Raw genomic sequence first — 24,666 nt, 5'->3', positions numbered from 1 at the left:
GCCTTTGCACTCCCTGCCCATGTCTGGGCTTGCTCCTTTACCCCCTTTGTGCCCCCTGCCCACCCCTGCAATTTCAAACCCTTTGTTCCTTGTGGATTGTACTTTAAAAAATGTAACATCTTTTGTTTTGCAGAAGGAACATGCACCAGATTTCTGGAGGCCTGGGGGAGCCAGGTAGCATTCGCTGGCCCCTTGCTGGAACACTTGCTCTAGCATGGGTTCTTGTCTATTTTTCCATCTGGAAAGGTGTAGAGTGGACAGGGAAGGTACTTTACAATAATCTTGCATTACAGTGTTGCTTTTTATTGCTGTCCTTTGAAATGTCCTCCAGACTCAATTTTATTTGAGTGCCTGTAATTAGGGTAACTGTGTTTCAAGGCAGAATTGCAGCAAGTGCCATTAAATTCTTGACATTTACCTTTCATAGTTATAAAAATTGCCACCATGTTTGCAGTAATTTTCATTCTAAACATAGAGAGCACTCTACAACGATAGAGTCACAGGGCTGAATATTGAACTGTCAGATCTTTGACGGACTCAGACAAAGATTTTCAAAAATTACGTTTGATGCCCAACTTGAGACATATTAAAAAGGCCTATGGCCCACTCCCGAATACCTCCTCTCTGAAAATTGCCCTTTTAAGATGTTGCAAATTGAGCATCTGAAATCACTAGTCTCTTCTGAAAATCGTCATCTACCACTTTAGGTCTTGGTGGATGACCCTCAGAACAGAAACATATTATATTTGCCAGCTATTGCTATTGTTTAACATTTCAGACTAGTAGAATGAAAGGACAAATCCATGAAATTACTCAGTTTATGAAAATAGTGGTCCTGATAAATATATTTTAGGGTACAACTTGGAGTAATGCAATGACAAGAAAAGAGTAATCTAGGTTAAATAACAGGAAAAAACTTCCTTATGGTAAACTACCTTAGATTGTAAACTAGTGTCACAGTGCTGGAATCGAGGAAATTAGGACTGTTGAAGCATTTTAATAAAATAAGTCTAGGTAAAGTGATAGAAAATAAGGGCAAGATTACTTCAGTTGGTTACATTTCCTATTTCTGTGGATCAAATTCATCACACATGGAATTGAATTGCTTTCACTGCAGTTTCACCAGGAATTAGTTTATCTCAATATTTTTGTGATCAGTCAGTCCTTCCATGCCATTAATAGAAAAAACCCTAAATATTCAGAAATATTACCTAAGTAGTAACATAACACAGGGATGGGGGGCAGGGGGAAGTCAGCTACTTCTTACATGAGGCATGAGCCTTCTGTGTAATGTCTATGGAGATTATTTCTTTTCTGGGCTACCAGCCTTCTTTTCCTATATGGATACAAATGAATGTAAATAAACTCACAATACATAGGAGACTGTAGTAACTGCTATAACATTGGGTGCATCTACATGTTCAGTTAATGCAGAGCAATAAACTCTGGCATGGTTAACACCAGAGTTGGCCTACACGTGTGCCCGGGACTGCAGCAGTCTGAGTGGGGGTGGAGCAGCCCGGGGCCACCAGCAGGTTCAGGGGCATCAGCCCCGGGCTCCAGGTGGCAGTGCCAGGTGGTGGAGGGGCTGGCTGGGACACAAGAGTGCTAAAGTATGGAGCCATGTGGCAGACAGCCCCTGCACTTTATAAAACACCCTTGGGCATTTATACACATACTTTTTGGTCCTGTGATGTGCTGGAGATCTGCCCCTATGCTGTGTTTCATGCAGTTGCACAAGTGGCGAAATGCATGTCAGCACGCAGAAAATGGTGGCGGTGCTCTTTTGAACTAAAGCACCTTCTAAGTGTGTTAGTTCAAAAGCATGTCGCTGCTATTTTCTCAGCGCTGACGTGCATTTTGCCACTTATACAACTACAAGCATCACAGCACCGGGTGCTTTTCAAAGCGCCCGGCGCAGCGGTGCTTGCATATGTAAAAATGCCCTTCGTGTCCAGCCAGCCCCTGTCACCGTCTTCACATGTGTTTCAGCACACACAATTACTCTGCCATAGGAGAGTACTGTATCCTATGACAGAATTAATTAATTTACTGTACCCTCATACCAACACACGTGTAGACAATGACACTTTTCTACAGAGCTAATTAGTCAACTTCACAGTAGCTGCACCTGCTGGCAGTTAGTGTGTCGCTAACTGCTGACATCTTTCTCTCCATCTCTCTTTAGGTTGTATACTTTTCAGCCACCTATCCTTACCTCATGTTGTTTATTCTTTTCTTCCGTGGCGTCACTCTGCCAGGAGCCAAGGAGGGAATCCTCTTTTACCTGACACCGGACTTCAGCAAGCTCTCTAAGTCTGAGGTTGTACCCCAATTCTTAAAGCTCTGACAGCACTATCACCGCTATAATATTGTTCCCTGACACTGTCAGAACATTTCAAGGAAAGGGCACCAGAAAAGCTTCCCATGTTAGCCTTAGAATCCCAGATGCTACACCTTTTCCAGTTTGTAACAAAACTAGGGACAGGTGGTATAAATCTTTCTAGCTCTACTGAAGTCCTGCAATGTTATTCACAGAGTGATATCAGCTCAGTTATACCAGCTAAGGCTCTGCTTTATTAATGAGGAAGTGGCAGGAATGCCCCATCACACTAGTTATTCTAAGGGTGACCATTTTGGCTAGCTAACAGTCTCTGGAGGAGGAGGCAATGGAGCCGAGTGCTGTTGGTCTGTGTAATTTGGGACTGGTACCAGTTCAGCAATAGGTGTCACTGTTATTTTTGGTGGAAGGGTTTAAATGACAAGTGATAGCCATGTAACATTGCCTTAATATGTGGAAGCACAGCAGAGTCCCAGGAGAAGCAGGGATGCTTGTAGAGGCAAAATTTCTCAACCAACACTGTCTCTATGTTATAAAGTAACTTAGAGGTCTGTGAGATTGCCAGTCACATTCAAGTGGTGACAGTCTTGCTTTACTGAGAGTTCCTGTGATCCCTTTTTTGTAGGAGACGCTCCGCTATAACATTACAGCCACCCCCAACTATTCCAAAACCATGAGGGGGAGGGTCCCAAGAAAATAAAAGATAATTTTAAGCATCAGGCAATTAAAAAACAAAACCCAATTTGTTCTGCTTTTTTTTTTTAAAAAAACCTTTTTGGCTGTGAACAATTAAATACCCTGGAACTACCTGTATATTTTAAAGCTTTTTTTTGCAACCATGTCAGCTGCAAGGCAGCTTTTTTATAAAAAGAAACTCATATAAGCAGGTGACTTGAGGAGTGGGACTCTAAGTAAAGCACCAAATACAGGGAGTCTTGCGATAAAACGTGAGTTTTGGTAACCTTGCTGCAAGTACTGATGTTCTGTAAACCCTCCCTGCATTGGTTTACCTTAAGAGGTAAAGGAAATGGTGCAGTATATCTCACCTCCTGCCCTACCCCACTCTAGTCTTTGCCTATTTCAAGGACCTAAACCTAAGGCAAAGTCCTTTCAAATATTCTTGGACGCTCTTTGAAAATCATGTTGCACCAGGCTCTGGGGGTGCAGACAGAAGTGACAATTTTTGCTTGATCTAACCCCAGAAGGTGGTCTACAGCTCTGACCAAACAGAAGCGCATGGCTGCAGATTGCTTTATAAGGGCCCAATCCTGTGAAAATCTGAACTATTGCATGAGGGTTCAGATGAACACACTTCAAAACAGCACATGTTCTGTAACTTGTGTCTGCGGAGCTCCAAGCCTGTCACTATTCTCAGAAAGGGATGGGGGAAAGGGAGTAGAGGAAATTTGGTTTGGAGGTCCTTTCAGCGAGCTGGAGGATGGGGCTCTCCAGTGCCGACTGTGGACTCTCAAGAACAAGCTACCTCTGTTGCCTTCTCCCCTCCCATTGTGAAAACAGCGTCTGGGGTGGCAGGGTGGAGTGGCATACATTGCTATGGAAACCAGGTTGCAGGATCACAGCAAGCAGCTGGAAACCCCAACTCCCAGACCCAACAGCAAACTTTTTTTGGGTCCAGGGGACTTTTTCAACTTGTAGCACTTCCTGCGAAGTGCTATGAGTTACAACAGGCAGCTGCTCTTCAGTCTGTGCCCTTGGTGTTTTTGCCAGCTGAGGAGGGTGTACAAGGGCTTCCTGTTTTATCAGTCTCTTTTAAACCCAGAGGTTGGTTCCCGCTGTTACCCTTGGACTGGTAGGAGCCCCAGAGCGAACTGTGAGAGGCAAATGCCATGTTCCACTGTTTCACCCTCTTTGTTAACCAATGTTGTTGGGCTGGCTGTGAAGGAGAGTGCTCACTTTGTCCACCTCTGCGAAGGAGCAACTTGTATTCTTGCCAGGTAGAGGGGAGATGCAGGCGATGCTGTGTTGCCAGGAGGCAACATGTCTCCCTGAGGTTCACTTAAGTGTTCTGCGTTGCATGCACCTATGCCCATTCATGCATATGCTACTGAAGCTTGAATCTTAAAAAAAATACAGTCCTTAACAATCATCCCCATTGCTTTTCCTCTCCATGTGTCTGGTTTTCTGACCTTTTGCTACCACTGGAAACAGACGTGGAAACAGACGTTTTTCTGACCTATGGAGAGAAAAACTTTCCTTTCAGTAGTACAGTATAACTTGGGATGGCTGAGCAGGGCAGAAACCCTGGATGCAAACTTAGTGGGGGGTGCCAAAATGGTGCCTCTCCCAGGGAGTCCACGCCTGGATAGCAGCAGGTGGGTGGATGGTCACTTCACAGCTGTTGTAGGAGTAACAACCGAGGTGGGCAGACCATACCCCAGCAGCAGCAGCTGGGGACTTTTTTGAGTCCCCAGATCAGGTAAGACACCTGTACTTGCTCCCCACCTGGCTCTTGGTCCCCATCACCCCTCTGGCACTCAGCAGCACCTCCCCTCCCACACCCACTCTCAGCATCCCCTTCCCTCCGGTGCTCAGCAGGACCTCCCTCCTCTGCCCTCTCCCTGCCCCTCCAACTGTCCAGCATGGTTTTCCCAAGGCACAATACCTCAGGGATACCTCTGATTTTTCTGGTGTTTCTGGTTCACAAGAAACAGGTCGTAAAGGAAATAAAATACAAAAGACCATTCTAGTAAGACTTCCATTTGGCTGGCCCAGGAGGTTTGATAGGTTTGGGTAAAACAGCCCCTTCTGGGGTGCTTATGAGAAATGAACCTCCATGTGAAACCCTTTGAAGCCTTCTCATGACCTGTGTCAGACACGAGGAAGGCTTGGGCTGGAGACTACAGACATCCCCAGGATGTGGGACTGCTATAATCTGAACAAACTAGGTTTTGATGTGGCCCCATTTTCAGCACAAACTTCTATTTACTTTTGGTGCTGTGGGAGCTAAGTAGCCATGTGGGAGTCTTTCTGCAGCTGGCTCTTCTGTCCCAGCTCCATCAGAGCAGAAATCAGTTTGGCAAAGCACCACAGCCCTTTATACTGGATACTCATCTCTGGAGTACATCGGTGTAGTTTGTTCTTTAATTCCTTGTAAAAAGGTTTTTGACCAAATGACCTTCAGCATTTCCACAGAAAAGTGTCATAGACATGATGACCTTTTTTTCTAAGCAGATGCAGGAACTTTGATTGGGAGATGGGGTTAAACAGGCAATAGTATAAACTAAGCCTGCCTCTCCTTTGCAGGTCTGGATGGATGCAGCCACGCAGATCTTTTTCTCCTATGGACTGGGCCTAGGGTCTCTGATTGCCCTGGGAAGCTATAACACCTTTCACAACAATGTCTACAGGTGTGTTAAACACATCATTCTTCAAATGCCTCTGCAAGTAGGAGAACATGTAGAAACATATTTTGAACTTCTGCCTTACCCTGGTGACTACTTGAGTCATAGGAGCAATTCCAGTGAAGCCTCTGAATCTACTCCCATGAGCATCCACTACCAGTAAGAGTAAAGTGTTCACAGTCTGGCCCATTAGTATCTGACCCTGCACTCTGCAGTCTATCAACATGCAACTAAGACCTCACCTTTGATCTTAATATCTGTTCATCTTCTGGCAATGGCACACTTACAAGTCATGTACTGCACCTCTGTCCTTCACCACTTTGACCTCTCTCACTTGTCTACTGTATAAATCTATGGCGCACTCACACAACATTGTAGCTAAACTGGGGCAACCAAGACTGCAGCCCCAGGCACAGACTTGAAGGTCAGGGTGTGGAAAAATAGCAGCTGCTGCTGCAGTTGCACAATCCTGCCAGCATCATGGCAGCAGCTGGAAGTCACCACTACCTCCATTCATTGCAGCTACCGCAGGCTCCCAGCTGATTTGCACCGCCTCTGCACCCACATCTTGAATTCTGCATGCAGTTCTGGTCTGCACATCTTGGAAAGCATGTAGTGGAATTAGAAAAAAGACAGAGAAGGGCAACAAAGATGATCGGGGTATTGATCAGCTGCTATACCAGGGGAAGCTTTAAAAGTCTAGGACTCTTCAGGTGGGAAATGAGAAGGATGAGGTGGGATACGGCAGACTTCTATGAAACCATGGTGGCGTAGATAAAGTGAACAGGGAACTGTTATTCACAAAGTCCCAGAATACAAGAGCAGGGAGATGCCCACTGAGATTCACAGGAGAGAGGTTTAAAACAAACAAGAGGAAGAAGTGCTTTCTTACTCAGTACATAGTTCATTTGTGAAATGCATTGCCACAGGTGGTTGTGGCAGCTGGGCACCCAAGGCAGTGGTGATGCAGCACCCGAGTATTGATAACTTCCAGCTGCCAATGCAATCACACAGCTGTGGTGGCAGCTGTTATTTTTTCTGCCCTTTAAGTTGATGCCCAGGGCCAGTGCCCCAGTTGCCCTGCTTTAGATACCCTACTGCCTTTGACATCCCTAAAGCAATGATGGTCAAAGCCAGGGAGTGTGAGACATGGGTTGAATTACACTAGACATGCCAGGGGTGGATCCTTGGGGGTGCAGTGATGCAATTGTACCTCCTTTTGATTCCTGCTCTACATGTTAAAACTGACTGCCTAGAAGGTGCAGGGGCAATGGACTTCATGGCTCATTATCATTAATCTGATTCACACTAAGGTCTCTTCATTCCACAGGTGTTAACCACCCTCTCTCCATTTTAATGGTCCTGATGTTCCACTATTCAAACTGTCTTTTCTTCTGCAATATTGCTGTCTGTTAGCCATTCTTGGTAATGGCTCTTCTATTATATTTTCTCTTGTATTTCATAGTCCTGCAGGCTGTTTTTAGTCCTAGATAAAAACTTTAACTCAGATGTAGTAATATTAACTTAGGTGTAGAAATGACTGACAGTAAAGTGCTGGAAATTCTGTCAAGACACTCAAGAAGACTACATTTTGTGAATTTGAATAAGAAATGTACATTTTACTATAATGACTACAGGACTAATGACACAATGTCTTTTGACTATTTTGACCATTTTTGCCTAGTTTTTCGTATTTATTAACACTTAATAGATAATCTAGCAAATTAGTGAACATGCTAATAAAATTGTATTTGCTTTTGCTTTGATCTTAAATTGAATGATGTAGTGCTGCCCCCCTGGCATATTTATAAAGCTTGTAGTTTCTCTTTAACTAGAGAAAAAATGTGTCATGGTATATGTGATGATGCACCATACCATCTGCACAACTCTTCAAAATCCTAGATCCATCCGTGAGACATGCTCTGCATGTGTACTCCCCCTTTAAAGCACTGACCACTTGCCACTGTCAGAGACAGGATATTGGGCAAGATGGACCATTGGTCTGAGCTAATATGACACTTCTCATGTTCATCCTTATGCCTCATTTCCAGCTTCATCTGAGAACCCAACTGTTATTCTGTTCTAATCAACTGATGGGAACAGAAATGAAGATGGTTTTCTCACATCTATTTCTCTTTTTCAGAGACTCCATCATTGTCTGCTGTATAAATTCCACCACCAGCATATTTGCAGGATTTGTTATTTTCTCTATTGTTGGTTTCATGTCTCACATCACCAAGAAGTCAATTGCTGAGCTGGCATCTTCAGGTAAGTAGATGTTGCCTGTATTGTTACCCAGTAGATAAGGCCCTGGCTTGCAAATCAGGAAAACTCACTCTCATTTCCATCTCTGCCATTGACCTGCTCTTTGAGCTTGGACAAACTACTTCTCCTGTTTGTGCCCTTCTTTTTCATAATTCAGGAAGATTTATGAAGTTACCCTGGTGTACATTTGAACTACTGAAGATCTGGCCCATGAACTTAGTTGAAGTTACCCAGAAAAAGAAAAACATTTTTCAAATGTCCCAAATATAATTATTTGTAATAATGTATGTGCCAGTTGGCATATAACTTTGACAGAGCTTTCCTGACTTATGTTCAAGTGTGTAACTCACTTTGCTGAGAGCTTTGGGTACTGGATGCTCAGGAGACTGGTAGTGAGGCTTTTGGTATGGCTAATGCAGATGGAAAAGTGCTTGTTCCAGAATAGCTCAGGAAGTTTATTCCTGATGGACTCAAGTGTTTATTGCACTGTGACTTCCAACTAAACTAAGAGTCTTCTGTGCTTTTTTTATGTCATCCTAGTTTCCTTATTGATATACTTAAAGGAAGACTTACAGTGCTTGGTTTGCTACAGTACTATTCCTTTGTAGCACCTAAGTTCTGATGAGATTTTGCAGAGATGATCAAACCTCAAAACTTCTTTTTTTTTTTTTGTGGGAAATTCCAACCTTTTAAAGTCCAAATTCCAGTTTTGATCTTTCAATGGCTTGACTGGTTGCTTTCCCAAAATGAATTTGAATTGATGTCATATTCTCACAGAAAGTTTTGATTTCAACAAAATGAACATTTTTAATAACAAAAAAATCAGAAATAGTTTCTCCAGTTCCAGCTCTCTAGTTCTGTTGTGTAAGGTAAAGCCATAGCATTCTTCTTCAGGGGGAGGGAAAGAGCTAATGCATGTTGACAGTCCTTCACCCTTCCTCTTTGAGATGCTTCGTATACCTTGGGTATGTCCCAGGCAAGGAGGAGCAGAGATTTTTTTTATGGAGTTCATATTAACTACTGGCAGTTCTTTGCTGCTGTAGTCTCTCTGTTTAATCATAATACTTGCTCTGACTTATCTTGCTGTCAAAATGCTTTACAGACATAGACTGTTCATTGTGTTTCATTACTCTAGGTCCAGGACTGGCTTTTCTTGCCTACCCGCAGGTTGTTACACAGTTGCCTATGTCTCCTCTCTGGTCAATTCTCTTCTTCTCTATGCTAATGATGTTAGGTCTGGACAGCCAGGTGAGAAAACACCCAGGGGAAAAGTGCGGTAAGAAACAAAGAGATGATTTGGTAAGAGCAGCCCCATCTTCCACCATCTATGATCAGTTAGGAGATTATCAGTCCTCCACTGTTCATAGACAGAGCCATGTTGGCTGATTTCTCACGCTCAAAAGCAAAACATATCCACATGGGGAAAATCCACTGGGAGCCATTTTTTTTTTTACCCCTCATGAGCCATATGACTATGTTGGGTAACCTCCCACTGTGCTTAAGTGAGGCCCATTTCTAGAGTGAGCCTTCTGAGGCTGGATCACCTATTGATGTGAATCTCATCCATATAATTAGATATTTATATAGTGATATGCTGTTTCCTGATGAGTTCTAGCTATATGGACTCTGAGACAAGGACCAACTCCATGCTATACATTAGGCATGCCAAGCAAAAATAGTGCCTGATCACTGCCTGAGCCTGATACAAATCAACAATAATAATCACAGTAATGACCAATCTTTTGTATACCAACAAAATGAGTGAGTCAGAAAATGGAGGATCCCATTTTCTGGTCAGAGGCTTCTCAGAAATTTAGGGTGCCTATACACAAGTGTGGAGGCTGCTCCGACACGCTTTAATTACAGGGCGCTGGACCTGATTTGATTAATCGAGTCTACCAGAGTGTGGTAGTTACTGAGCTCTGGGCACCCTCTGTGCCTTGTGTATCAGTGTCCCCGGGCTTTTAAGCTTGTTGAATGAGCTTTAGATAAAGCATCCCTACCACCATTTTGAAGTGTGGGGACTGTGATACATGAAATGCTCTGGGCTCTGTAATTAGAGCAGCTCTTGGAGCTGCTCTAATTAAAGCATCCCCACCCTCCTCCCCCAAGTATGTGTATAGATGCCTTTGGTTTCCCTTCAAATCTGTTTTCAGATCTGATAAATGCTCATGACCCTTTTGTGCTGCTATTAGGGGTGAAGCCTGTCTCATTATTGCTGGAATCAACTTCTTCATTGGGGCACTGCTGTTGTGGAAGGTGAATGGGGGCTGAATACACCCAACTAGAAACTTCCCATCAAAATATTTTTGGCAGAAAATGTGATTTCCACAAAATTACATTTTCTGTGAGAAAATATCAGTATTTGTTACTTTGTTCCTATTTTATGGTGGGGAAGATCAAAATGAAATGCTTCATTTCATGCCTGTTTGATGCTTATCTGTGCCCACATGAGCTTCCTTTGTTTGCCCCTATTTTCCTTTATGGACAGGGCAGAGGAAAAGAACAGGCAGAAATTATAGAGAATCTTGTGTCACTTCTGATACAGCCCCATGGTCCTAGGGGATGGCATTTTGTGATCGGATTCAGCTGCTGAGTCCCACAAGCTACTGGTCACTGCTTCTAGCTCTGGATCGCTGTGGTACTACATCTTACCCATTCCTTGGGCGACAGGACCTGTAGTCTGGCTGCCTAGATTCTGGATCCAGTGGCACAACTTTCCTGAGTCCCCACTTGTTTGGACACATGCCCCACAGAGACCACTTGGAAGTGGGAGTTCTGGTTTCTTTTATCCCTTTATGGCGTTGCAAAGGAATTTCTTAAATACAAACCTTTTATCCTTAAAAAGCAAATGGGAGTACTTCTGTGGAAAGCAACAAGCTCCCTGAGGCCCCTCAAATCCCTGGTTTGGCTTGAGTTTGCAGCTGAGGTTTGGGTCTAGCCTTGTCTTTTATTTTGGGAAATAAAATGACTTTGTTTGTTTAAAAAGTACCTTTTATGAAGGCTACCAGCTTTTGGATCTTGTGGAGAAAACAAAGCCTTTCCACCTTTGAACTTAACCTGGGAGGATTCTAGCCCTTTCTCTTACCAAGGCAAGTTTCTGTGAAGACAGGCCATTCAGCCAAGAGTCAAGAGGTGCAGTCCCTACCCTGGAGATTTTCAAAAGGAGACTGGACAGTCATCTCGCTGGTGTCACTTGGCCCCAGTTGTCTTCCTGCCGAGAGCGGGGGGGATGGACCCAATGATCTGTGAGGTCCCTTCCAGCCCTTAACAACTATGAATCTATGAATCTTTCATAGCAAAGGCTTGGTTTCTGAGGAGGAGAGATTAATTCAGTGATGATGGTATTTGACTGCTTTGTCATGGCTTCTCATATCCTTGCCAGATAGTCTCTGCATTATATGACAAATTCCTGCCCTATAGCATGGGTGATCTACTGGGTCACAAAAACCATCAATCACATCAAATGTAATTCATAATCAGGCATAGGCATCTTTCACAAGTGTCCCACTTTGTGTCCGATCGAATCTAATCTGCAAAGCTACAGTTTCAATTACTGAATGCTCCCACCGGACAGCTCAGGAGCACCAGAGTTATTGCAGACATTATCTGGCAAATAATTTCAAATAATGACTAAATGTTCCCAAATCAGCTAAATTCATTGAAAGAATTATTCTCCATGGATTACTCACTCAGCTCCGGCAAATAGCTGGATACATGACAATAAGCCTTATAAGCACTGCGTGGAATTCATTTATTACAGTTTGCTTCTCAAATGTCATTTGAAAGTCTCCAAGCCCCATATGACAATCAGCCTTAGAGAGAAGATTGTTCTTTGGGGGACAGCAGTGCCTGGAGGAGGGGTAGAATGAGGCATCAAAAGCAAAACAAGCATTTGGAGAAACATGGATAAATGCATTTTAAGAGGATTTTTGTTTGCATAGTGGAGGCTTGGTTAAACTGGATCTACAATTGACTCATACCGTGTGGACCTTGTAGTGCCAGCTTCTGCATGTAAAAAATATGCCTCATTTGCACATGCTGTAACAACTCCTCCATCAGTAGCAGATGCCTGGCTAGCCTGATTTGCACATGTTGTGTTTGGACACGCTAATGAAAAGTGGCTTCCAATTTGGAAATTAGGATCCAGCATGTTCTCATTAAGTATCATTGGTGTACAGCATATAGCAATATGGTTTGTAGTCCGGTCCATGACTGCTCCTGCATCAGGATATTGGTTAAGGTGCCACAGAGGGGGAGGGTTCATTAGTTAACTCCCACTATTAACAGAAGTCTTCTGACCCATTCCAGCAGGTAGGAGTGGTTCCCTAGAGAAAAGATAGGGAAACCTAAGGGACAGCCAAGCATGGGAGGGAAATTAAAGTGGAGGTTTATATGGTGTTGATGTACATGGGCTAACAATAGAATTGAACCCCGTGGAGGCTGGGGAGAGTTTGCACAGTAGAGCCCTGTTTCAGGAACAGCCCCAAGCAGGTGCCTAACTTTCAGTATGTTCCTTGGCGCATCCCTGGTGCTTAAACATGTGTTTAAAGATAAACATTTGCATAAGCACTGTGCTGAATCAGGTCCTAACCTCAGATCTGTGTACTTTGTAGAAGCAGGGATTCAGTCTGCTGTCACCCGGGCTCAGGGGAAGCCTGGCTTTGGAGATGCTAGTGTGAGTGTGTGGTTCAGTATGGGAGCCTGAGGGGCAGCAGGGAAAATGACAGGGTGTACCTCTATCCTGTAGCTCTGGGGAAAGCATCCTTTGCATATTTATTTTGCTTAAGTCCTGCCTCTTTTGGCAGGAGAGGCACTTCAAATTCCTATTCATATCTGTAGCTCTTGAACTGCAGAAGAGGCCTGTATGGATGTACACCCCTACCATGCCCTCCTAAACCCTGCCTCCTCCACCCTCTTTGATCTATCTTGGGTTTAGTTCTCTCTGTATCTAGTCCCTCTTGCATAACATATTAGTGATTTCTTTTAGCTTACCAGTTTTCCGGTCAGGCTTCTGCTCCACAGGGGAGCTACTGGAGCTTTGTGACTGCAACCTTGTGTCTATCCCATGTGATGAATGCTGCCACTTACCAGTTATTCATGAGGATTTCTTGCAGATGAGCTCAGAGACCTGCAGAGCACTAAGACCCAGTCATAAGTCTCTCTACTGCATGGCTCTTTTTAACAGTTAAACTTCCTTTGGGTCCTGCTCCTTTGTTGTGTGATGCAAGTAATTTCCACTGATGTCAATGGGTATTCCTTGTATCATGTGGTAGTGAAGTGTCAGTAACAGAGCCTTGGAGCTGCTGGGAAAAATCTTTTTGTTCCTGCTGATCAAGATGGGGTACCAAGTGGTCAGTGACTGAACCACAGGGGCTGAACCTCTGGCCTCACAACTAATTCAGGGGTAAGAAACGGGCAAGGAGAGGTGGGGGGAGGGGTATTGGAGAGAAAAATCTAATGGAAATAAGAAATTTAGGAGAAGGGAGGATCATCAGAGTAAGGGTGAGGGGACAAGACATAGCTAACAAAAAAGAGGCAGAAATAATGGTGAGAAAGGTGAACATATGTAGTAAAGTGTATCACAGCAACTGGAGGGGGAAAGGGGAGAAAGGAGCATAAGTAATATAAGATTCTGTACCCACCTGCTATTCAAAGGTTAAGTGGGAGCTGCTGGTGCTCAACACTGCCTATGAAACCCATTTTATTTACCAGGCGGTGCCAAAGTACTTTATGTGGGTGTCTGACTTGAAATATCCATGCTTGAAAATGTTGACCACGATGGCTTGTCTAGGTTACGCAGCAAGTGTGTGTCCAGATCAGAATGCAGGGCATCCTGGTTTCCAGCCCAGTACTCCAGCCAACTAGATCATTCCTGTGTGCTAGAGAAATTAAACATTATGTCCCTTTCAGTGAATGGCATGAAATTAATTACCATTTTGTATGAACTGAACCAAGCAGCCTCATATAACTGGACTATTTCTTCCCATGTATTCCATGTATCACACAGCCTGGTTAGGATGTGGAGAGGTGTGACTAATTTGTTTCTACCACTTCAGCCTTGCTGTCCCCATCACCCTGCTCCTCTCCCCATTCCCTTCTCTCACATGTTCCTACTCCAGTGATTTCCTATGCCCATTTCCCCTGCTTTTCTGTACCAAAGGGTCTTTCTAATACCTGTTTCCTAATCTGAAGTGGCTTCCAAGGCCCTTTCCTTCACCTCCCCTTTGCTCTGTCACCCTTTCCATTTACCCTTTTGTCCAAGACACCTAATAGCCAAGCCTTTGAGTGCTGGTGGTTTCTCCTGCCCTCCTCGTCTCCCCTATCCATCTCTGCCATAGCTTGGCATACCCATTTCTTCCTCTGAGCCTCCTTCCCCCTCACTTTCCACACCAGCTCCGCTCCTTTTCCCTGACACGCATCATTCTTTCACATCACTCCAGTCCATGCTTTTCTGACTGTCAGTCCTGCAGAACACTTCAACCTGTGCTGATTCCTGCAGCCAAGTAGAAGGAACAAGTTTTGACACACAAGCACCAGGTTTCAGCACATTAACTCTTCAATGCTGTCATACGGGGACTGTTCCTTTCAGAGCTGAGCTGCCCAGACAAAGAGTTTGAACAGGGCACTGCAGACCTCCTGCTGCCTTTGTACAAAACCAAGTAGAGCCTGACTCAAGCTAAAGTAGGTCTCTTGTAAGTACCTTAAGCCTGAAGTGATCACAATGCCACAAGCCCCAGTCCTATGTGTAAGAGCTCTTAAAGGAATTGAGGACTGCAGAGGTGTTCATCCGCAGTTTCCAGCCCCCAGGGCAGCAGGAGCAGTGTGAAACAAATCAAGTCATAGGGGTGTTGCGTTCAGAGAAGGAGGAGGAGAAGGCCTGCGGGTGGGGGAGGAGGGAGGAAGAAGAAGCATTCTTACAAGATGCAGAAGGTGCCAATTGTATTTTGGGATGTTTCCTTCTGCAGTTTTGCACTGTGGAAGGGTTTATCACAGCTCTCATGGATGAGTATCCCCATGTTCTGAGAGCTAGGAAGAAGATTTTCATTGCTGTCATCTGTTTCATCTCCTACCTCATCGGATTCTCCAATATCACCCAGGTACTTATGGCTGTGTTTATTCTTCCACCCCTAACCTTCATTCTTGGTGCCTTTTTGTTGCTACCTCATGATAGCAAGTACTAAGAGGAGGACCTCTGGGTCCACAGAAGAAACCTGCTATGCTGCGGAGGATGGCACATCCTTACAGGATGCTTTTGCTTATAGCAGAAGGTTGAGATGACCCAAGGCATGTAAGGACTTTTGGAGCCCTAAAGCAGTAGCACTGAGGCCCAGGTTCCCTGTGTATGAAGCAGAGGCTCCAGTTCAGTGGCAGTGAAGGGAGGGCCCTATTTGGGCCTCCCATTGTGTGACTTCATAATGAATGAGTTCCAGCAGGGGCATGTCAGCATAAACATCTGCAGTAGAGTAGGAAGGGCAAAAGTGATTAATTTAGCAAGTGATTTCATCTAAGATTGGGAGGGGAGAGGGGAGCCAGTCATTTAAGAGCCCAGCTTCTCTCTCTTTCTCTCCCCACTCTGCAGGCCTGAATGCCTGCTCTTTGGCCCCATTCCCAAGCACATCTATCAAGATGACAGGAATTAGATTCTAATGGGCTGACGTCATTCTGTTGGCCTCCCTACTCCAAGAAAATTGACATCCAGAACCAGCATAGCTAGAAAATAGCATTGACTGTTTTATTCATTAGTTACTCAGCCAGGCTATACTGGATAACTAGTCCTCCCGCCTTTTGCCGTGTCTTCTCAGGGTGGCATCTATGTCTTCAAGCTGTTTGATTATTACTCAGCCAGTGGCATGTGTCTTCTCTTCCTTGTCTTCTTTGAGACCATTTCAATTTCCTGGTGTTATGGTAAGGGCAAGCCCCCTTGTTCCTTTGCTTCTCCATCTGCATGGACACTGGCACCAAAAGGGGGATTTTCAGAAACCTTTCACACTGGCCCAACTTTGAAGTCTGTTGTACAATGGAAAAGAGTGTCAGGCATGGGCTGAGGGGCTTTGAAAAGACAGCCAAAAAGAGGGACTTGACTTGCTGGTCCAGACTGACACTCTGCACATGTTCAGAGACTCCTTCTCAAACTGATATGTTCTCGGGCCTCTAGCCTCTGATTTTTCTCAGGGCGTACAACTTGCCAGTCCAAATCTGATTGTTGAGTCTTATGGTCTGATACACTGTCAGTGGATAATTCCTCATGCTTCAGAAGGGAGACCAACATCCCCTTGTTCGTTCCAGGGCTGGGATGTTGGGGAATTCCTTCCTGACCCCTACAGAGTCAGTGTATGGACCTGGTCTGGTTTACAGTATAGAACTCAAGATGTAATTACTCCTGTGTTAGTCATTGTGTTAGTGTGAGAGGTTGTGGATAGTTTTACTGATCATAAGAGGTTATCTCAGCAGTTGTGAAAATGGCCTTCTCTGTAACTGAGGAGTCTGAATTCTTCCTGTTCCCCAAAATGCTTGCTCTCCACTTTAATTTCACCTTGCTGTCTCTCTGATGCTCTTGGTCAGTAGTTGATCCCTGAATATTGATCCTGGTCCCTGGGTGATGATGATGAGAACGATGCCAAGATTTTTTTGCCTTGTTTAACTCAAACTTTTCCTTGTAGGTGTGAACAGATTTTACAGGAACATTGAGGAGATGATTGGCTACAAACCTTGTGGCTGGTGGAAGATCTGCTGGGCTTTCTGCACTCCCTTCATTTGTTTGGTGAGAACAAAGTGATGACATTTGTAGAAGCTGATCCAGTTGGTCCTGCTAGCTGCAGAGGTTCTGTGGGTGAGGGAAGTGCTCAGTCTTTAGTGTAGGTAACTGCTCTCTGAATCTGGACCTGGCTGTAAATACAAGGTAATTCTAGGCAGATGATGAACTGGTAAAGAAATATCAGGAGACCCTTTCTGAACCCCTCAGAAGATGCTTTACTATTCTGCTTTATGTACCAGAAGCTGAACTGTTGATGTCACAGAATCATAGAAAATGGGGGTGGAAGGGAGTCATCTAATCTGATTGTCTGCCCTTAGCAAAGGACCAACTATATACATGAAAAAAAAACCCTGCTGGATATTTGTCTAACCAATTTTTGAAAAACCTCCAGTGATGGAAATTCTACAACCCACCCCAGACAATCTTATCCCAGTGCTTAACTATCCTTCAAGTTAGAAAGTTTCTCCTGATATCCAACCTAAACCCGTTACTTCTTGTCATATCCCTAATGGGTGTGATGAACAGTTTATAACTTTCTTATTACTGTGGAGGAAACTCTCAGCTACTCCCGTTCCATGTTCAGCCCCCCTTCCTCCACCCCTTATAGCTATCTCAGCCTGGGGCACTATCATCTATAATGCAGTGGCCTCTGGGGAGCTCTCTTCCTGCAGGAAATACTTAAGGGAATGGTGTTCAAATGACAATTTGGAATGGTCCAAGCTCCTGAGAATCAGGTAAAAGGAAGTGTTTAAAATGTTTAGGAAATGATATGGGAGTACTGCTTGCAAAAGCAGCAGTAGGGAGTGGTATCAGCTCATTGGCTGGGGCAGAGGAGTTTAGGTACCCTGACTGTGGCTCATCACAACTGCTTCATTCCCAGTTTCTGAGCAGGAAAATGGTGTAAAATTGTTGTCTGTTGCAGAGGTAACTGGGCAGTTTTGTGTCCTAGGAAGAGGGCAGCAGCACCAGCCTGGCTGGTGGTGGCAATGGCCAGACCAGCAGTAGCTGCTATTTTCATGCCTATCCTTAAATTAGTGCCCAGGGTTAGTGTCCTGCTGGTCCTCCCTTAGTTATGCTACTGGTCTGTTTTGATGGACAGTTTAGAGATTGGAGCAGGAAATGGTGTTGTCGAGATTGCTGTAGGGCAGTGATCTCAAGCCTGCAGCTTTTGGTGAAATATTGCCTGGGAGATTCCACAGCATGCTCATAGCAACAGGAAATTTTACTTTCTACAGATATCTTTTTTTATTCCTGGTTGACAAGGAGAGCAAAGTAACATTGGTCAGTGCAATACTGCTCAGTATTATTACCCATGGGCCAACAAAAGGTTGGGAGACACTTGTACAGGCTTATTGATTTATGTCTCACAGTGAAGTCTTAGGGAACTCTAGACTGAAGCACAAAGTAAGTGAATGTTCCTGTTTTTGGCATCCTAAGCTGTGACCACTGGCTTTGTTTCCCCAGGGTGTGTTTGTCTTCAGTGTTGCTGAAATGACCCCTTTGACTCTGGGTAAATATGTCTATCCCACATGGGGGCAGGGCATCGGCTGGCTCATGGCTCTGTCTTCTATGTTGCTGATTCCAGGGTATATGCTGTACTACTTCTTCATCTCAAAGGGGACCATCAGGCAGGTAAGAGCAGCACTGGCACTTCCCATTTTCCTCAGTTATTTGTCCCAAGTGAATTTCCCACCACCAGCTTACTATAAACCTTCCCAGCACCCAGGAAAGCAGGCTTTGTGCCATGACATTGACTCCAAGGGTGCTCTGTAGATCATGGCTTCCCAGATACTCCTTCCTCATTCCTCCCATCTATGCCTCCCATCACTATTCAGACCTGCTCCAAAAGCTTTTTGCTACTTCCTGCACAACACCTTCCACAGAAACCCTGCCTTACTTGTGAGCATCTACTTGGCTCAAGGGACTGGAGTAATGTGAGAGGTGGCTCCTTACCTAATTCAGAACAAAGCCAGCTCTTGAAAGCACGGAGGTTCCCACCACATAGCACAGTTCCAGTTCTTGTGCAGCTTTGTTTAGGAGTGTCATTAACTGGCAGTCTGATGTCAGAGGGAAAACAACAGAATGAACACAGTCCCTGAACTAAATTGGGTCTGAAGTCAATTGGATAGGGAACCCTGCATTATAGCTATCTGTCTTGTGGATAAAAAAGAGGCTGGGAGTTGGATCTCTTTCTGCAGTTCATTTTTAAAAAGACTGAAAGAAAGAGAGCAAGAGAATGCTGAATCCATAATAGACCAATACCATTTTCTTTTGGGCCAGAAAATGCAGACAGGGCATCACCCTTCTCTCCATTAATAGCTCAAGGTTGCATATTCTGCTTTGTATGAAAAACAACAGTCCCCACTGCATCCTCCCCTTAGAGAACATTGAAAATACCTGGAGTTTTGCAAAAGGTAGGTTTGTGAAGGGAGGTCATGTTTTTGTTTGGGACCAAAGTATGGGGGTAGGAGAGAACAGACACATTTCTAATCTTCAAGCTCTTTTCATTTAGGCTCTTCAGAGCTGGAATCAGGTTGGCGGGGCCATTGCTAATCAACTTGATTGGGATTTTATGTATGGTTGATAAATAATGGAACCTAGAAGAAAAATAGGGGAAATGTGCGAGTTAAATTTAAAAGATATCTTTACTGACACTGAACATTGAACTTGCATTTAATTCGTGCTTGAACTCCTCATGTAGTTCTTTTGGTTTTCTGTCAGGGCAGTTGAGTAAGTACCTGAATCTATTTTATTATGTGGGATCTCAGATACTGTCCCAGCATTTATCCATATTTCCTTTGAATCCCTTTCTTGAAGGGCTACGGCAGACTGATTTTTTTTTTGTAGTACAAGGAGTTCTCTCAGCATCCAGTGCATATTGACAGTGTCAGTCAATGGGAATTAGAAAAGATAACAGTGTGATTCGTTTCTATTTGCCATCCTTTCGCGCTGAGCACTCTATCAAACTCAGTATCCTGGTGTGCATTGACTGCTCTTCCAATTCAGCAAAATGTCAATCTAGGACTACTCTCCCATCACCCATCACTTCATCAGTGAACAGCAGGTGGCAGCAGGGAGATAGGATGTGTGTGAAGCCCTGGCCTCTTATACACACACTGATCCTGGATTATTTTGTAATAGAGCTGAGGCTGGAGGAAAATTAGATGCCAATGCAGAATAAAGTGGTTTTGACAGACAGGCAAGATTATAAGTCATTTTGATCCTACTGAGCATGAATGTAAATAGAAAAGAACATAAATTGCAGGAGAGGCTCAATAAACATTTCAGACACTTCACCCACCAAACGACGCTGCAGTTGTGGTGTCTGAGCATGAGAGCTCCTCCTCTGATTCTGGATGGGATCCTCCTTTGACCTAACAACCTACATTCAGTTCAGGCCTGATTCCCCTCTACTCTGTGAACATGATTTATCTCAGTTCCCCTTTCTAAGATTAAGAAGGGACTTCAGTCTCTGTGTTCATTCAGTCCTAGGCTTCAACCCACACTCTTCAAATGATGAGTACACTTCTCCTGGAGGGATTGCTCTCTTCTGGGCTCCATCTCCATGCATGGGCAGTCCCAGGTAGATTCTTGACACAGGTTTACTGATGTTATTTAGCTTTATTTGGAGTTTGTTCCTGTCAGGGTGATATGATTGGGAATAAATGCTAGCATAAAAATCCATGCAGGTGGAGAGTGTAAGCTACTACAGTCCTTGGATAACATTTTAATTAAAACGTAATGGAAAAGTCAATGCAAAAAGGAAAGCAGGCCCATTTTGGACCCTGTGAAATGGCAATGATTCTGGCATGTGTCTTCTTTTAAAAAATGTTTTGACTAGCTCTTTTTTTTTTAGATTCTGGTAACTGTTGGCCTAATCTGGCCTCTATTCAAAAGAGACGAATATATAAAATAACAATGCCAAAGTGATTTGATTATGCTGGCAAATGATGGAAGTTTCTTAACTGAACCATTTGTTCCAGTAATCTCCAGAGGTTACCATCTTCTTGGTAGCTCTCTTGATGTAAGTAGGGATATCTGCAGTTTGGGCAGAAGAAGGCCTGACCTCCACTTTCAGTCATGTACCACATGGAGAGGTAGTGGTGAAAGCATCTCCTCCTTTTGTTTAGTTTGTTTCCCATCTCACAATCGCCCAAGTGCTTGCAGCCTTCCTGTAATTTTTGTTTGTTCCTGGGCAGCGTTTTCAGCAGATGACACAACCCACCTCAGAGATGAACATTCAGAACAATGAACTAACACCAAAGACCTCATCAAACAGGATGGGCTCTGATGCTGCTGTCTAAGCAGAGGACAGGACCTCCTTGTGCTGCTCCATAGCTGGTCATGCTGCTACCCTTTGGTCTCCTCTGGCACCCTTTGTGTGTTCCCAGCTCCACTACTGGTTTCAGAGAAGCCCTTTCATGTTACTTCCTCCCAGCCCAAGGTCATCAGGAGTCTCTGTCTACCTCAACAAAGACTTTGTGCAGTGTCTGTGTTTTATAAGCTGTAATTCCAGTCCAGGCTGTCAGAAAGGATTTTCTCAGGCCTATGTCTGCTTACTTAGAGGTGGTATTTTCTAGAGAACAACAGCTTCGTAGTGGTTCTTGTTTGTTGTGTTCTTCAGCCTCCTCTTCTATACAGCCATCAACCATCCACCATCTGATGAACAGCTAAGCTTCCACAGCAAGGAAAACAGCTGCATTTTGGCTCTCCATTCAAGTCCTAGGTGATCATCACTTGATTTAATTTGAAGCAGCTTTAATGATCACATACTCCCAAAGTGCTGTATGTGGAATGCATCAAGGAAAAGCACACAAGACTGCTGGGTATTGCATACCTCTCCAAAATTGAGATCAAGTGCTAGGGCTCTGGATCCGTTTTAGCTAGGGAGGGCAAGGAGATCTAAAAGTCCTTCTGTAGCCAGATAGTCTTGACTTTGACTTGCTTTCTGCCTTGCCATGGCATTCTGTGGTGTCCTGCAGGGCTTGAGAGTGCAAAGGAAGGAATGGCATGGGGCCAAAACTGCATGGGAAGCTGTCTCCTACCTTAAGCTATGAGTACTCCTCCGCCCTCCCCCCCCATACACATGGGCACGCTCACGTAGTACTTTGATGGCAGAATGGTTCCTGGGTTTTGCATTCTGTCGGTGGGACAGGCCTACTACCCGAAGAGTAGCTTCTGAATTCTGCTCTTGCAGGGGGATCCATTCCTGCCCTTGCAGTTCTCAGTCTACCAGAGGAGCAGTCCTGTGTCCTGAAGAAATACATAAATCTCCACTTCTGTTTATTTGGCTCTTGTAATATAAATGTGTTGCGACATTTTACTGACTTGCAGGATTGCATGTGGAACGTATGCAGCATCAGTTCAAGTGTACCAGAACTGGGCCAGCAGGTATCTTTCTGCACGTAGGTCACTCAATAAAATATAGTCAATAAGATGCAATTACTTGCTCAGTTTCCTTGCTTTTCCTTTGTTTCTGACTTCTCTTTTATGCTTTCCTTTTATTACTCTTCTTTTTTTCTTATATTATCTTCTCCCCCCAACTTGTTATACAGCCAGTCAAAAGAATCCATTTAATCTATCTGTTCTAGTTGATCTCCCTACCATCTTTGTGGCCCCATCATTGTAGAATCTGAGCTCTCCTTTCACTCCTCCTATTTTTCCCCACCTTTTTTCCTCCTATTTTCTTACCAACTGTACTCTCCATCCCCACACACCCACTGCTTCTCTCCCGTTTAGCACTCACTGCTAATTAGCATTTCACTCAAGCTTAGAGACCCATTCTACAAGTGTACTGATGACCACTTCTGACAGAGGCACGGAACACAGCTACCCATTGAAGATGAGGAGGCTCAGGAAAGGCTAAGCATTTTTCAAGATTGAGACCTAAGTGCCAAAAGTACCTCCATGTCCAACCCAAGTGAAAACTAGCTTCTCCTCTTGCTCGCTTCAGAATGAGTTGGTCCAAGGATCAGTTCCTTGTGGCAGCATCTCCCAAACTGGGATGCATGCCAATCATGACACCAATCAGTGGCACCCCCCTATACTTCTCATGCTTTTCTATTAGCTGCTGCTGCTACCTCCCTCATCCCCACTGATTCCCCTGCCAGCAATTGCTGCTGACAAGAGAAAATCAATGGTGATCAGCACCTGGAGCAGGATTAGGCAACCCCTGCCACACATACCAGAGCATGGCATGCAAAGGCATTTTGCTTGGCATGCATACCTCGGGGTGGATGTTGTGGCAGAGCAGCCCAGACCCCTTCCCTGCCATCCACCTCAAGGTGCGTGTACACCCACCACCAGCAACTAGCTGGGCCAGGGCTCTGTGGGCCCTGGTGCAGCTGCTTGTAGCCTCCACACTGTGAGCAGCTCAGGCTGTGTGGTGGGCAGCAGCGGCCTGCCCACAGCCCATGCTGTCTGTGGCAGGCATCCAAGAGACTATAAGCAGATGTACTGGGGTCTGTGGAGCCCCAGCCTGGGTTTTGTTTGGTGGCAGGTGTATGTGTGCCTTGGGCTGTGCTGCCACGATGAGAATTGGGCCCCTTGTGGCTCCCCTGCTGTCTGCCCTGGTATGCCAACATCTTATAAATAGAGGTTGCAGGTGTTTTTGGCACTGTGCCCAAAAATGATTTTGACCCCTGACCTGGGGTAATTGTCAGCAAGGGAAGCAGCAACAGTGGCAGCTGAAGAAGGGGAAGTGATAGTGCAGGGTGTGAGCCTGAAGGTTTGGGAAACACTGCGCTGTAGTATAAAAATTGTTTTTCCAAGCCACGTTCTACCAGCTTCTATTGAGGCTGTTGGAATAATTCACTACTGCTGTCCTGGAAACCTGGGCATCTTTTATGATTTTATAGCATTCTGCATTCACTAGCACTGTTTGAATCTGCAGTCACTGTTGCACTTGTACTTTTATGGCCTGGAATTTGTACCTGTACAGGTTCTTCAGAATGTCACTGAAGTCCATAGCCCTATTTGCTCTATATACTGCTGCTCCCTGCCCTCTAATAAATGTAGGTGTCTCTCTTGAGTTATAATGCTCCTTTGATTATTCACAGCCCACTTTGTCTCTCAGATACCACTTTTGTGCAGCTCTCCTCCCAGGCTCAGACATTTCTGCTTGTTCAGTTTTGCTTTCAAGCATTGCTGCAAGCACAGTAGGCATTTGTGGAGCCTAGTTGCAACTGCAATAATTTTTAGGAGCTGCTTTTGGCTGAAACACTGCTCTCACAATGTAATGCTCCCTGTGATCATACTTTCTCTCTCCCCTCCTCCACAGCAACCACAGGGCCACAGATGAGGATGCTTCTCTTGTGAGGTTTGCAGGAATTCTGCCTTTTTCCCTGAGCACATAACAGAGGCAGACGCCACCTCCTCCTTCCCTTGTTATACTTGCCTACAAGTTAATGAGTTTTCTCTGACCTCAGTGTTCTCAAGCACCTGTCAGCTGACCCCAGTTCCTTGGTATCCAGTTGAAATAATCCTCTATGAAACCTCTTAATTCTAAGCAGCTATTTAGAGAGCAATGGCGAAATCTTCTCAAAAAACTTGATTTTCCTGAGGACAGCGAAAAAGAGGGAGGTGATGGGGGGGCGGGGGAACTCTATTGCCTCTGTATAGCAAAGCCTAAAGCCTGGTTGTCAGCAGTCTCTGATGCTGGGGAATGGGCTGGAAAGCAAGACTAGTTCTGTGTTGCACCAATTTTACTTCCTCCAGAGAAACGTACACAGCCTCCAGGGAGAGGGATCTTCCTCCACATGCAATTCTCATTTATTCATTCCATTCCATGGCAATGATTGTATAAAATGTATGTAAGGTTTACAAGAAGATATAAAAGTTGTATGGCATGATCCTAGGTACTGTAGACTTTGAGTAGACTATTGCAGAATTGTGGTGTTCTCAGTAGTGTTTAAACTCTCTATTAAAATACTTTTTTGGAA

At 44.6% G+C, this 24,666-nt stretch overlaps 1 protein-coding gene across 1 annotated transcript in view; it reads left to right on the top strand.

Annotated features, from left to right (window-relative positions):
• The window catches only part of LOC109296213 (sodium- and chloride-dependent GABA transporter 1-like), a 43,916-nt gene extending 20,948 nt beyond the window's left edge, over window positions 1–22,968 (top strand). The window contains exons 5-14 of the mRNA XM_019515503.1: window positions 134–266; window positions 2,189–2,323; window positions 5,606–5,709; window positions 7,847–7,971; window positions 9,104–9,216; window positions 14,937–15,068; window positions 15,774–15,876; window positions 16,632–16,732; window positions 18,191–18,358; window positions 20,926–22,968. Coding sequence (XP_019371048.1) covers window positions 134–266; window positions 2,189–2,323; window positions 5,606–5,709; window positions 7,847–7,971; window positions 9,104–9,216; window positions 14,937–15,068; window positions 15,774–15,876; window positions 16,632–16,732; window positions 18,191–18,358; window positions 20,926–21,030 — 1,219 coding nt within the window. The 3' untranslated portion in view covers window positions 21,031–22,968. The remainder of the gene's footprint in view (window positions 1–133; window positions 267–2,188; window positions 2,324–5,605; window positions 5,710–7,846; window positions 7,972–9,103; window positions 9,217–14,936; window positions 15,069–15,773; window positions 15,877–16,631; window positions 16,733–18,190; window positions 18,359–20,925) is intronic.
• The last annotated feature ends 1,698 nt before the right edge of the window (window positions 22,969–24,666 follow it).

This window comes from Gavialis gangeticus, unplaced genomic scaffold (assembly GCF_001723915.1).
Source record: "Gavialis gangeticus isolate Ggan-Ray unplaced genomic scaffold, GavGan_comp1, whole genome shotgun sequence".
Classification (NCBI taxonomy): domain Eukaryota; kingdom Metazoa; phylum Chordata; order Crocodylia; family Gavialidae; genus Gavialis; species Gavialis gangeticus.
Note: the sequence above shows the minus strand (reverse complement) of the source record. Positions and strands in the feature narration are given on the sequence as shown.